Raw genomic sequence first — 11,716 nt, forward strand, 5'->3', positions numbered from 1 at the left:
TTCAGTCACACTCCGCTCTAAAAATAGAAAATATAAGGGAAGATACTGACGACAGAAAAGCTTGTTACTGTGAGTCTCATAAAAAGCAAGGTGCACTGAACATGTTCATCTTGGTATTTCCTGTGTGTCGAAGGATAGACAGATGTGATACAGATGTATATCATCATACAGGGAAGAAGGGCAAACTGAGATAATGTAATGTGCCTTCTTTGATTGCTTGGGGGGGGGCTCCTGAACATACATGAAGACACACGCGCACACACAGAATCAGCTACTGGGGAACTCTTAAACATTAGCACATGTTTGATTTCTAAAGTAAGGGTGAGCAGTGCTTCAGCATCTTGGGCTGGGAGGGATGATTGTTCTACAAAGGGGCCTACAGGGGGCCATGTCCCTGTCCAGGTGTTGATGGCCCCCTGTCCTGACTGCATAGCCCACCCTGGCTTTTAAATGACACACTGGAATAAGTGAAATACTGCATTTAACACACAGCCTTTGCCTTTATTGTGGTTTTTTGCAAGCTTTAGAAATTAGCAGAAACTAATGCAACCTCAAAAAAAATTCAAAACAACAAAAAAGCAACTGCCAAAACGTTTTTGAGAAGCTTTGCTAGTGCTAAGAAGGGAAGCAATTTCAATGGCAAAAAAAGCAAAACAACCTGGAATCAAAGGGAAATTGAAAAGTTTTCTTTTGCATTCAAACATATTTAAGATGTTTTATTCACTTTGTGTCTCAATATGTTCTTATAGCCCTCAAAAGGACAATGTCAGCCCCTAAGTCTCTTTTAAAATATGACGACTCAGTTGTGGTCAACGCAAACACAACTGAAAAATCACAAAAGGTACGAGTCATTTATATATATTTATAGATGTAGATATACTTAATAGTCCTCCACCTGTGCACATGGAAGCACCTGGAGTCTATATGTAATGATATGTAACACAAAATCCTCCAGATTAGGTCTGCCTCCTCTCAACAACCCCAGAAAGAGAAATCGGGCCCCATAAAGGAGAGTAATCAGCAGATTCTGAACACCATCTTTCCACCCAGGTATGTCTGACCAGTGTATTGATAGATTGAGACTGTACGTGTTGGCCAACATACTCGACTAATTTTCTTTCAGGCAATGGTTGGAGGGAGACAAGTTATGGATGCAACAAGTCTCCAGTGCTGCATCTACAAAAGAAGATGTGATTCAGCTCGCAGAATTGCTGGACAAGAAATTACAGCGAAGACGTGCAAAGCGTCGAGGAATCTGCCCAATACGAAGAGAAATTTATGCTCAGTGCTTTGGTGAGGAGGTGGGAGGGGATGCTAAATAGAGACCAGCTTACTGTATATAGCTAACATAAGTTTCAGACTATTGAGCGGTGCCACAGGTTTTCCACAGGTTTTCACATTGTAGCATGAGATATTTACACTGAAGGATGACACACAGAAGATTTTATTTTAGTTTTAGCCTTGTTTGAAACTGCCCAAAATTGAGCAGTTTTTCGTTTGCTTTTACTTTCAGCTAATCTCCCCAGTGGGAACACCTCGCCAGTGTTTTCCACCTGCTTTTATGTCCTCTGAGATCTTTAGTCGTCTTCTTACATGGACTGAGTCCTCCCCACTCCGCCGATTCATTGATGACAAGTCTACGTGCAGTAGCTTAACTTGCTTCTCTGAAGGCCAGATCGATGACCTTTAGCTTAAAAGCTACATCGTGTGTGTTTCCTCGTGTCTTTCCCAATATGGGCGTGTGCATATTGTGCAAAATGACTGATGAAAATCAAAACTGGTATCTTCTTCAGTACATAGTCTTTCCCCACGCGCATTTTACTTTTGCCTTTACTCCTAGAGAGCACCCCCCAGTGGCCGTTTGCCAAAAAAATCTATAAATTAGCTGCACTTTTGTATAGGCTGCAGGACTCAAAGGGTGTTAAACAGTCCAGCTTTTATTTTTTCTTTTCAAAGATGAGCTGATCAGACAAGAGACTGTTAACTGTCCTGAGAGGGGTCTGCTGCTCGCCTGTGTCAGAGATGAGCTGCAAATGAACGTTGCTGCCCACAAGATTCTCTATGAAGACAGTCTTGCTTTTGGCACAAGGGAGACTCTGATAGCGGAGCAGGGCAAGGCTGACCTGGAGAAAAGAGTTAAGGACATGAATCATTTGATCATAAAACCATGTTGGCAAATTTAAGTCGATAAAGAGATTTGTTTAAAAGTTATCCACTGATTTATTCACAGTCTTTGTTGTCTTTTGCTAACCAGAACTATTAATCAGCTTCTAGAATCTATCTGGTGAAACGCTAACTTATCACAACCCTAGATTTCAGATCTGGAGGAGAAGAATGATGAGTTGAAGAAGCAACTGGCTGAACAATTGTCTAAATATGAAGCAACTGAGATTAAAGCAATTGAGATTCAGCAACTGGAGGAGAGGAGGCACAGTGAGGATGTTCATGCCCTGGAGAGATCCATCCAGCAGCTCAAGGTGCCCTTTCCGTCTATGGCAAAGAAGTAGCTACAAATGTATTGTTAATAACTGCTCGCTCAACTTAGGACTGTTTTCTCATTTAGGACCAAATGACACAAATCGGGACAATAATGGACTGACTTCATCAAACATGGAGAATTCAATTTCATTTATATTGCATGGGTGCAAGAACAAAACATATCAGCAAAAAGTTATTGACAGATGTAAATAAAGAATGTTTTTATTCATTTTTGTGCTTTGAACATTGGTTGTTGGACCATCTGGAGTAAATGGAATAGAAGATTTTTGTTTTTCATAGCTGTATGCTGACCTACGGACCTCTGACCCTGCTCACCCACATAACTTATACACCGACAGTTTGTTATAATTAATGTATTTCCCTGATCTCTGCCTATTCTCTCCTCTACCTATCTTCCCCCTTCTCCTCCCTCTCTACCCAGCCTCCCCATCAGCAGGAGGGTCCCCCTACATGAGCCTGGTCCTGCTCAAGGTTTCTTCCTGTTAAAGGGGAGTTTTTCCTGCCACTGTTGCTTGTTGAGGGGCAGGCCCTGGGATTCTGTAAAGTGCTTTGAAACAATTTTAATTGTAACAGATACTGCATAACCAAAGATCGATTGTCTGATCAAAAACACCGGTCATCGCTTTTACTGCTCACGGACAGACATCCCGCTTCAAGTTTACGCTGTTGATGTTTTTGATCTGGCAATTCAGGCATAGTCAGAGGATGGTCTACATGTAGTCATCTTGGACCTGCTGGACCTTTTTAAGTAATATGGCTCTCCTATGATGTTTTCGCTAATTCATGTCTGCTCAGGACATCTGAAATAAAGTGGTTGTTCCCTGGGATATCCTGGGTGTTAAAGGTATATGGTGCTAGCTTTGCAACCTGCAGCTGCCTCCTGGCATCCAGTTTTATCTTTGTATTCATGTATATGAGCGGGATGTTTGTTATGGAACGTTTTGGCAGGCCATGACCCAGACACAGAGTGCATGCAAAAGGTTCTTTATTTGCACAATATCCAAGAAGATCAACGTAACAACAAAACTCCGGAAAAGTATCAACTGAAAGAGCGAACGAAAAATCACCATTCAAAATGGGAAAAAACCGACAGGAAAAAAACAACTGAAAAAGGTGACAAGGCACAGGAGAAAACTCACAAAACTAGAGAACAATGAGGCGAAGGATGGGCGATCTCGGGGAGCTGGAGCTGGAGCATGATGCGCGAACAAAAGCAACAATACGGCACCGGAGGCAAAGAGGGGAGAGCTTAAGTAAGCGCTGATTAGGACGTAACCAGCTGCAGGTGCGCTGGAAGCTCAGCGCTCTTCGGAGATCGGCCTGCCCCCGGATGCCGTCCAGAAACTGAACCACGACAGTACCCCCCCCCCCCTTCAATGGACGCCTCCTGGCGTCCTACCTGGCTTATCCGGGAACCTTCGATAAAAGTCCCGCAGCAGTTGCGGGTCTAGGATGAGGGAGCGCTCCGGGCAGTACCCCTCCCAGTCAACCAAGTATTGGAACCCCCACCTGTGTACGTCCAGAATCCTGTTGACCGTGTAGGCCGGATGGCTTCGATGAGACGTGGGGAGGCGGTGGTGGTGCAGGAGGCTGGTGGGGGCTTTCCGTAACCGGTTTGAGGAGGGAGACGTGGAACACTGGGTGGACATTCAGGGAGGCTGGGAGACGGAGACGAACTGCACTGGGGTTAATGATTTTGTCCACGGAATAATGGCCGATATACCTGGGGGCGAGTTTTCTGGACTCAGTCTGGAGGGGGAGGTCACGGGATGAGAGCCACACTTGCTGGCCCACCTGGTAGATGGGGGCCGGTGCTTGGTGGCGGTCCGCCAGACGTCTGTTGTGCTCCGCCGTCCTTCCCAGTGCGGCCCAGGTCTCCCGCCACACTTGTCTGATCCGGCGGAACTGGGCACGGACAGAGGGTACCGCCGCGTCGGAGAAGCGATCGACCACTGTCAGTACTGTGTCGTTACCTTCGGAGGGGGGCAGACCGGTAATGATATCCAAAGCGATATGGGACCAGGGCCGAGGGGGAATGGGTAACGGCTGCAGGAGTCCTGCAGGGGGCCTGTGTGAGGGCTTGCTGCGCGTGCACTCGGAGCATGCAGCGACAAAGGTACGAACGTCCGCTGCCATGGTTGGCCACCAGAAGCGCTGCTGGATGAGGGCCAGTGTGCGGTGAACTCCTGGGTGGCAGGCTATCCGGGAGGTGTGCCCCCATGTGAGCACTGACGACCGGGGAGACTGCGGGACAAACAGCCGGTCCGGCTGGCATCCGTCTGGGACTGACTGTCCCTGGAGAGCTCCCTGTACTTCCGCCTCCACTTGCCAGTGGACTTCGCCCAACACACACTCAGGATCGAGGATGGTCTCGTTGGAGGGCTCCCTCTCCTCCGAGGAGAACTGGCGGGAGAGTGCATCTGGCTTCGTATTCCGTGAGCCGGGGCGGTAAGTGATGGTGAAGTGGAATCTGCCTAGGAACAAGGCCCAGCGGGCCTGTCGGGAGTTCAGGCGGCGAGCGGTGCGCAGGTAGGTGAGGTTTTTGTGGTCCGTCCACACGATGAAAGGTTGAGTCCCACCCTCCAGCCAGTGCCTCCACTCCTGCAGAGCCAGGACCACCGCCAGGAGTTCCTGGTTCCCCACGTTGTAGTTTGCCTCCGCGGGAGAGAGACGGCGCAGGGGTGAAGCTTGTTGTCGGTGGGATGGTGCTGGGAGAGGACGGCCTCAACTCCGGAGTCCGAGGCATCGACCTCGACTACGAACTGCCGCTTAGGATCTTGGTGCATAAGGACCGGGGCATTGACAAAGATGTTTTTTAGTCTCCACCGGAGACCAGACGAAAGGGAGCTTGGGGGACGTAAGACGCGTGAGTGGGGCTGCCAGGCGGCTGTAGCTTCGTATGAATCTCCAATAGAAGTTGGCGAAGCCTAGAAACCGCTGAAGCTGCTTTCGAGTAGTGGGAAGGGGCCAGTCCTTAAATGCTGCCACCTTAGAGGGATCTGCGAGAAGCTGTCCTTTTTCGACCACGAAGCCCAGAAAACTAACGGATGACACAAGGAACTCACATTTCTCTGCTTTCGCGTACAACTTGTTCTCCAGTAACCTCCTCAGCACTTCTCGTACATGTCCGACGTGTTCCTCCATTGACCTGGAAAAAAATCAGTATATCATCCAGGTAGACAAAACGGACTTGTTGAGCAAGTCCCGCAGTACGTCATTGACCAAGCACTGGAACACGGCGGGGGCATTAGTCAATCCAAAGGGCATTACTAAATATTCAAAATGGCCTAAAGGGGTGTTGAACGCTGTTTTCCACTCATCCCCCTCCCTGATTCTGATGAGGTGGTAGGCATTCCTTAGGTCCAATTTTGTGAACACCGTGGCTGAGTGTAGGGGGCTGAAGGCTGAGTCAATCAGAGGGAAAGCGTACTTGTTTTTTACGGTGATGTCGTTCAGTCCTGTATAGTCGATACATGGGCGTAAGGATTTGTCTTTCTTTTCCACAAAGAAAAATCCTGCCCCTACGGGAGACGAGGAGGGGCGAATGAGACCGGCTGCCACTGACTCTGTGATGTATTTTTCCATGGCCTCCCGCTCCGGCTTGGCCAGGTGAAAAAGTCTCTTGGTGGGGAGAGTGGCGCCGGGGAGCAAGTCTATGGCACAGTCGTAAGGTCTGTGGGGAGGTAGCGAGGAGGCGGAGGCTTTACTGAAAACCTGCTGCAGCTAATGGTAGTCGGGAGGAACGTTAGTTAAATTTATCTCGTCAGGTGCTGGAAACGGGACTGTGGATCTGGCTGGCTGAGCTGACTTAAGGCAGTGGGCGTGGCAATGGTTACTCCAGTTGCGGATGGTGACTGTGGACCAATCTATGTGCGGTTTGTGGAGCTCCCAGAATGACGAGGTTCAAGGGAGTGGTGATGACACACAGCTCTAGGTGTTCATGGTGGTTGCTGGAGAGGGTTAATCTCAGGGGTTCCGTTTTAAGCGTTACTAGCGCTAGCAGCTTGCCATCCACTGAGTACACCTCTTTTGGGGTTGACAGTTCATCGGTGGGGATGAATTTGCATCAGGCGCATTTGTGGAAACTCCAAATCCTGCTCAATTGGACTATTGTAGGAAATATGATTTGATTGAAGTTGGGGTTCAGCATGATATCGTTGCCTTGGTCTCCTTACATAACACTGAATTAACATCCACTGTTGTTGAGAGTAAAGGCGTCCTAACTCTGGCCTCTGATTAATTGGATTGTGCGACAGTAGCTAGGGGCCCTTCAGCAGCTGATCAGTCTGCTATTGAGGGTACACATCAATGCCACCGGCAGACATGGCTTGGTAGGTTCACTCCTCCACTTCTGAGGTTGGAGAAGGAGCAGATGACATTGCCGCACTTTGGTTTGAGGATGGAGGCCTGATTGAAGGTTAGGGTTGAGCCTTTCCAGGTAGAAAGGGAGGGAGAAGAGAGTTTCAGCATTGAGGGGAGCTCAAACTGAGGAAGTTGGAGGCAGATACATCTGTGTGCAGCAGTTAGAGTTGCAGAATTTGGGTTTGGCACTGAGGTATCCACCATCTATCTTGGCTGGTATGTTCTGTGAGGCTGCAATGGAGACTTACCATTGAAGGCTTTGCTGTTGCATTGCCGCATAATATGTAGATCATGCTCTGACCTACAAGGTCCTCAGAGGCCTAGCTCCATCCTACCTGGAGGAGCTAGTGACACCTTATCATCCAAAAAGACTGCTCCGCTCTCAGAATGCTGGTCTACTTGTGGTCCCCAGAGTCTCTAGGAGTAGAATGGGGGGCCGAGCATTTAGCTACCAGGCTCCCCTGCTGTGGATCCAGCTCCCTGTCTAGGTACGGGAGGCTTAAAACCTACCTCTTTGAAAAAGCCTATTGTCACTAATTCTGTTGTTCCAGTTACTATCCTAGACAGACAAATTATCAGGGGTCGTCTAGGATGTTGTCTAATCATTAGGTTAACACTTTAGTTATGCTGCTATAGGTTGCTGGGGTCCAGAAACATGATCACCTGACAGGCCTCTGTGACCACACTGGGAAATGGTCTCCTCTCCTCTCCTCTCTCCTCTCCTCTCCTCTCCTCTCCTCCTCATCACGTAGACGAGTGATTTCTTGTGTAGTTCTTCCTGCTTCTCCCCCCCCTTCTGTATTCATCTACAGGTATCGCCGCCTTCAGAGCTGCATATTGACCTCCGACCCCGCTGACCCACTCAACCTGACCCTACCGGCAGCCTACTTTACTAAATATAATGTATTTCTGTATGTACTCTGTGGACTATGTGTGCCCATTCTCTCCTCTACCTCTGCTCTCGTCCCTTCTACTCTCCTCTCCTCTACTCTACTCTCCTCTCCATTCTATCCTCTATCCTGTCCTCCCCCTTCTCCTCTCTCTCTACCAAGCCGACCATCAGCAGGAGGGTCCCCCACATGAGCCTGGTCCTGCTCAAGGTTTCTTCCTGTTAAAGAGAAGTTTTTCCTTACCACTGTTGCTTGTTTGGGGTCAGGCCTTGGGATTCTGTAAAGCGCCTCGAAACAATTTTGATTAAATTTGTAGAAGTCGCTATATAAATAAAGATTGATTGATTGATGCTGCAGTGTAAACTCTCTTGAACCCATTACCTGCCACAGACACTCTTCTTTTTTTGACAGAAGTCTCATCTTTTTGGCTGTGATTTAAAATGAAACCATCCAGATGAGCTTTCTCTCAGCTTTCATTTGAGCATATTTAGAAATGGTCTTGGTTAACCCCTCCTGGGCTACCACCTTATCATGGTGGAGGGGTTTGTGCATCCCAATGATCCTAGGAGCTCCGTTGTCTGGGGCTTTATGCCCCTGGTAGGGCCACCCATGGCAAACAGGTCCTAGGTGAGGGATCAGACAAAGCGTAGCCCAGGACCCCCCTAATGATGAATAACAATATTGGTCTCAAGTTTCCCTTGCCCGGATACGGGTCACCGGGGCCCCCTCCTGGAGCCAGGCCTGGGGATTGGGCATGTTGGCGAGGCAACATGGGACCCCCTTCCCGTGGGCTCACCACCTGCAGGAGGGGCCAAGGGGTTTGGGTGCATTGTGCGTCCCTGCCTTCGGCCACGACCTTGGCGGTCTGATCCCCAGCTGCATAAACTGGCTCTAGGGACATGGAATGTTACCTCTCTGGTGGGAAAGGAGCCTGAGCTGGTGCACGAGGTTGAGAAGTTCAAGAAGGCCTGTAACTCAGGCCTCACTAATAGCGGCCCTTCAGGATGGTCCCACCCCCAAACAATCAATGAGGACAAAACCGTGGGTGGTGACGGGGAGGGCGAGGAGGCCCACGTCCGGGTGACAGGTGTAACAGCTGCGGTGGGTTCGGACACTGGGCTAGGGAGTGTGGGGTTCGTGAGAGTCCCGGGATAGGGGGTCCAAGAGACTCACAGGGGGACAGGCCCAGGCCAGGCCCACCTCGGAGATGGGGAATGTGCCCATGGAGGGGTCCAGCTGGTGCTGGAGGGAACTTGGCCGAGCCCCTCCTTCCTCTGATGGTGGATGGTGTTGAAAAACAGTTTCTTGTGGATACGGGTGTGACATGGTCTGCACTGCAGTATGGAACTGACCCACCATTGTCATCAGAAAAGGTGCCAGTAAGAGGAGTGGAAGGCCACCACCTGTACATGCAGCGAACTGCCCCGTTGGATGTTCGAATAGGAGCGCAATCTTTCAGCCCCACGTTCCTCTATGGTCCCGACTGTCCTGTCAACCTTATGGGGCGAGACATTTTTACACTTCTAGGCTGCAACATTGACATTGCTCAAGACGGGGGGGACCCTCATCACCTTCCGCAACGGCGAATCCTTCCACTGCTCTGACAAAGCTGCACACACAGACTCTTCTGTAGCTGGGCACAGAAAACCCCGGGGACCTCCTCACTGCTGACCTTTACTGGGAACTTCTTACAGGACCTGACGACAACCCACTCACGCGTTCTGCGCGTGGGGCCCTCTCATCAGGGAGTTTTGGGCCTGTTCGCCACCTCCAGACCCCCCACATGTGACATTTTTTTATGACAAAGATAACGACCTGACATATCAGAAATGGTTCAATTCTAATTTGGATGGGCAGCACTGGGTGATGTCGGTACCTGGCATCGTCCTGGGACCGCAAGGTGTGGCTGCACCATGTTTTATTTTATTTTTTTTGGATGGGGCTGATAAACAAACTACAGCAGCAACCTGCCTTTATCATATTTAAATGAACTTTTTCCTTAAGTCTCATAACAAAGTGTTTTTAAAAAAATGAATTATCACCATTATGAAACCTACAACACAGTATGTATGCACACACGTGTTCTGTACACCTTCAGGTACAATCTTAGTGTGATATTGTCCACGTCCTGTCCATTAAACCCCACAATTGTCACAGCCCCATTTCCCCAGTTCCCTCCTGTCCCTCTGCCCCAGTAATTTTCCACTCTCTCTGCCTCTGCTCCACTCTACCTGCCAGCCACTCCCACCCCGTCAGCTCAACGCCACTCACCTGCAAGCACAGCTGCAGCTTATTCCTAATCAGCCCTGCTTATCAGCCTCCCCTGCACTCTCAGTCTTTGCCAGATTCTTCTTCTGGTTTGATACGAGACTTTCCAGCGTTATTTCCCTGCCGGATTCCCCCTTATCGACCCTGCCTGTGTTCGTTCTGCCTGCCTCGCCTGTTCCCTGGACAACCTACCTGCTTTCTGCCCCTGACTACGACTAGTGATGTCCAAATGAGGCTTTAAACCTTTTTGGACCATTGTTGAAAATTGGTTTATTACTCGAAGCTTCAATCATTTTGAATGCGGGGGTCATCTGCTGGCGCATTGGTTGTACTGCAGCCATGCAAAAGGTTGATGACCCAGCAAGCATGCACTTTGAGTTTTGCTGTTTGTGCACTTTTGATGTTGTATTATTTTATATATATATATATATATATATATATATATATATATATATATATATATATATATATATATATACAGTGATCCCTCGTTTATCGCGGGAGTTACGTTCCAAAAGTAACACGCGAAAAGTGAAATCCGCGAAGTAGCAACTTTATTTTTTTAAATTATTTTACAATGCAATACTGAACAGTAGAATGAAACCAAACATCAAAACCTGTTTTAAAGCCCAAAATTTGTTTAAAACAATAATTTTAATCTAGTAATACAAGGTTGGAAACATTGTCACTGGCGTATTTCCCAGTCCCAGCTGTGCCTCTTCGTCCTGACTCCGCTCCGCTGGAGCGTCTGTTTCTACTGGAGGCGCAGGAGTCTTTCTCCGAGAGAAGAACATTGTTATGGGTAGTTGTTGGCGCTCTTTCTTTTTCTGAGCAAGAAGATTTTTATAAACGGATATGCCACCTTCGATTATATTTGAGAACTGCAATGAACGACTCGCAAAAAAAATCCGCGAAGCAGCGAAGCCGCGAAAGATGAACCGCGATATAGCGAGGGATCACTGTATATAAAAAACAGCTGGGGGGTGCACAGTTGACTCGGCATTTGAAGGGCTCTGGAATCCGAGTGTTTTAAATCTTGGGTCAAGTAATGATGATAAAGAGAAGATGCTTGTGGTTTCTATTCCACTGAGTTTCATTCATAATTCTAGTGAGGTTTATGCCAAGATCTTTTGCCATTTTGTTTGAGTTCTGTGCCATCGGCTCACTCAAAGCATGCTTCAGCATTTTTATCGGAGGTATTATTTTTGATCCCGACACCCTCTTTTCATGTGAGAGCTCTACGGTGGCAACATGAAAAGATTCAGATTCAGATCCTTTATTGTCCTACACGGGGAAATTTACAGTGCAACAACAGCAGCAAGAGCACTCAGAGGAAAAATAAGATAAAATCAAATAGAACAGGATTTGGAATATACAAAGAGGATGTATATTTACAATAATCCAGATAAATGGATACTCGGCCTCTGTGTACCTGTACATAGTACAGAGGGTGAATACAATATACATATCAGAATATATAATATTCAGATCGTGTTAGCGGGTGTTATGTTTATTGTGCAATCTGACAGCCGCCGGCAGGAAAGATCTGCGATACCTCTCCTTCACACAGCGAGGGTGGAGCAGTCGCTCACTGAAGGAGCTGCCCAGTGCTGTCAGGGTGTCCTGTAGGGGGTGGGACGTGTTGTTCAACATGGATGACAGCTTAGCCATCATCCTCCCGTTTCCCACCACCTCCA

The 11,716-nt window shown here is 48.3% G+C and overlaps 1 protein-coding gene across 1 annotated transcript; it reads left to right on the forward strand.

The window, feature by feature from the left end:
- On the forward strand, positions 1-2,703 carry LOC101072083 (axonemal dynein light intermediate polypeptide 1-like). Its single transcript, XM_003979227.3, has 7 exons — positions 1-69; positions 750-841; positions 956-1,050; positions 1,124-1,293; positions 1,957-2,135; positions 2,313-2,477; positions 2,564-2,703. The coding sequence occupies exons 2-7, from the start codon at positions 764-766 to the stop codon at positions 2,597-2,599; spliced, it is 723 nt and encodes a 240-aa protein (XP_003979276.2). The 5' UTR covers positions 1-69; positions 750-763; the 3' UTR covers positions 2,600-2,703.
- The last annotated feature ends 9,013 nt before the right edge of the window (positions 2,704-11,716 follow it).

This window comes from Takifugu rubripes, chromosome 18 (genome assembly GCF_901000725.2).
Source record: "Takifugu rubripes chromosome 18, fTakRub1.2, whole genome shotgun sequence".
Lineage (NCBI taxonomy): Eukaryota > Metazoa > Chordata > Actinopteri > Tetraodontiformes > Tetraodontidae > Takifugu > Takifugu rubripes.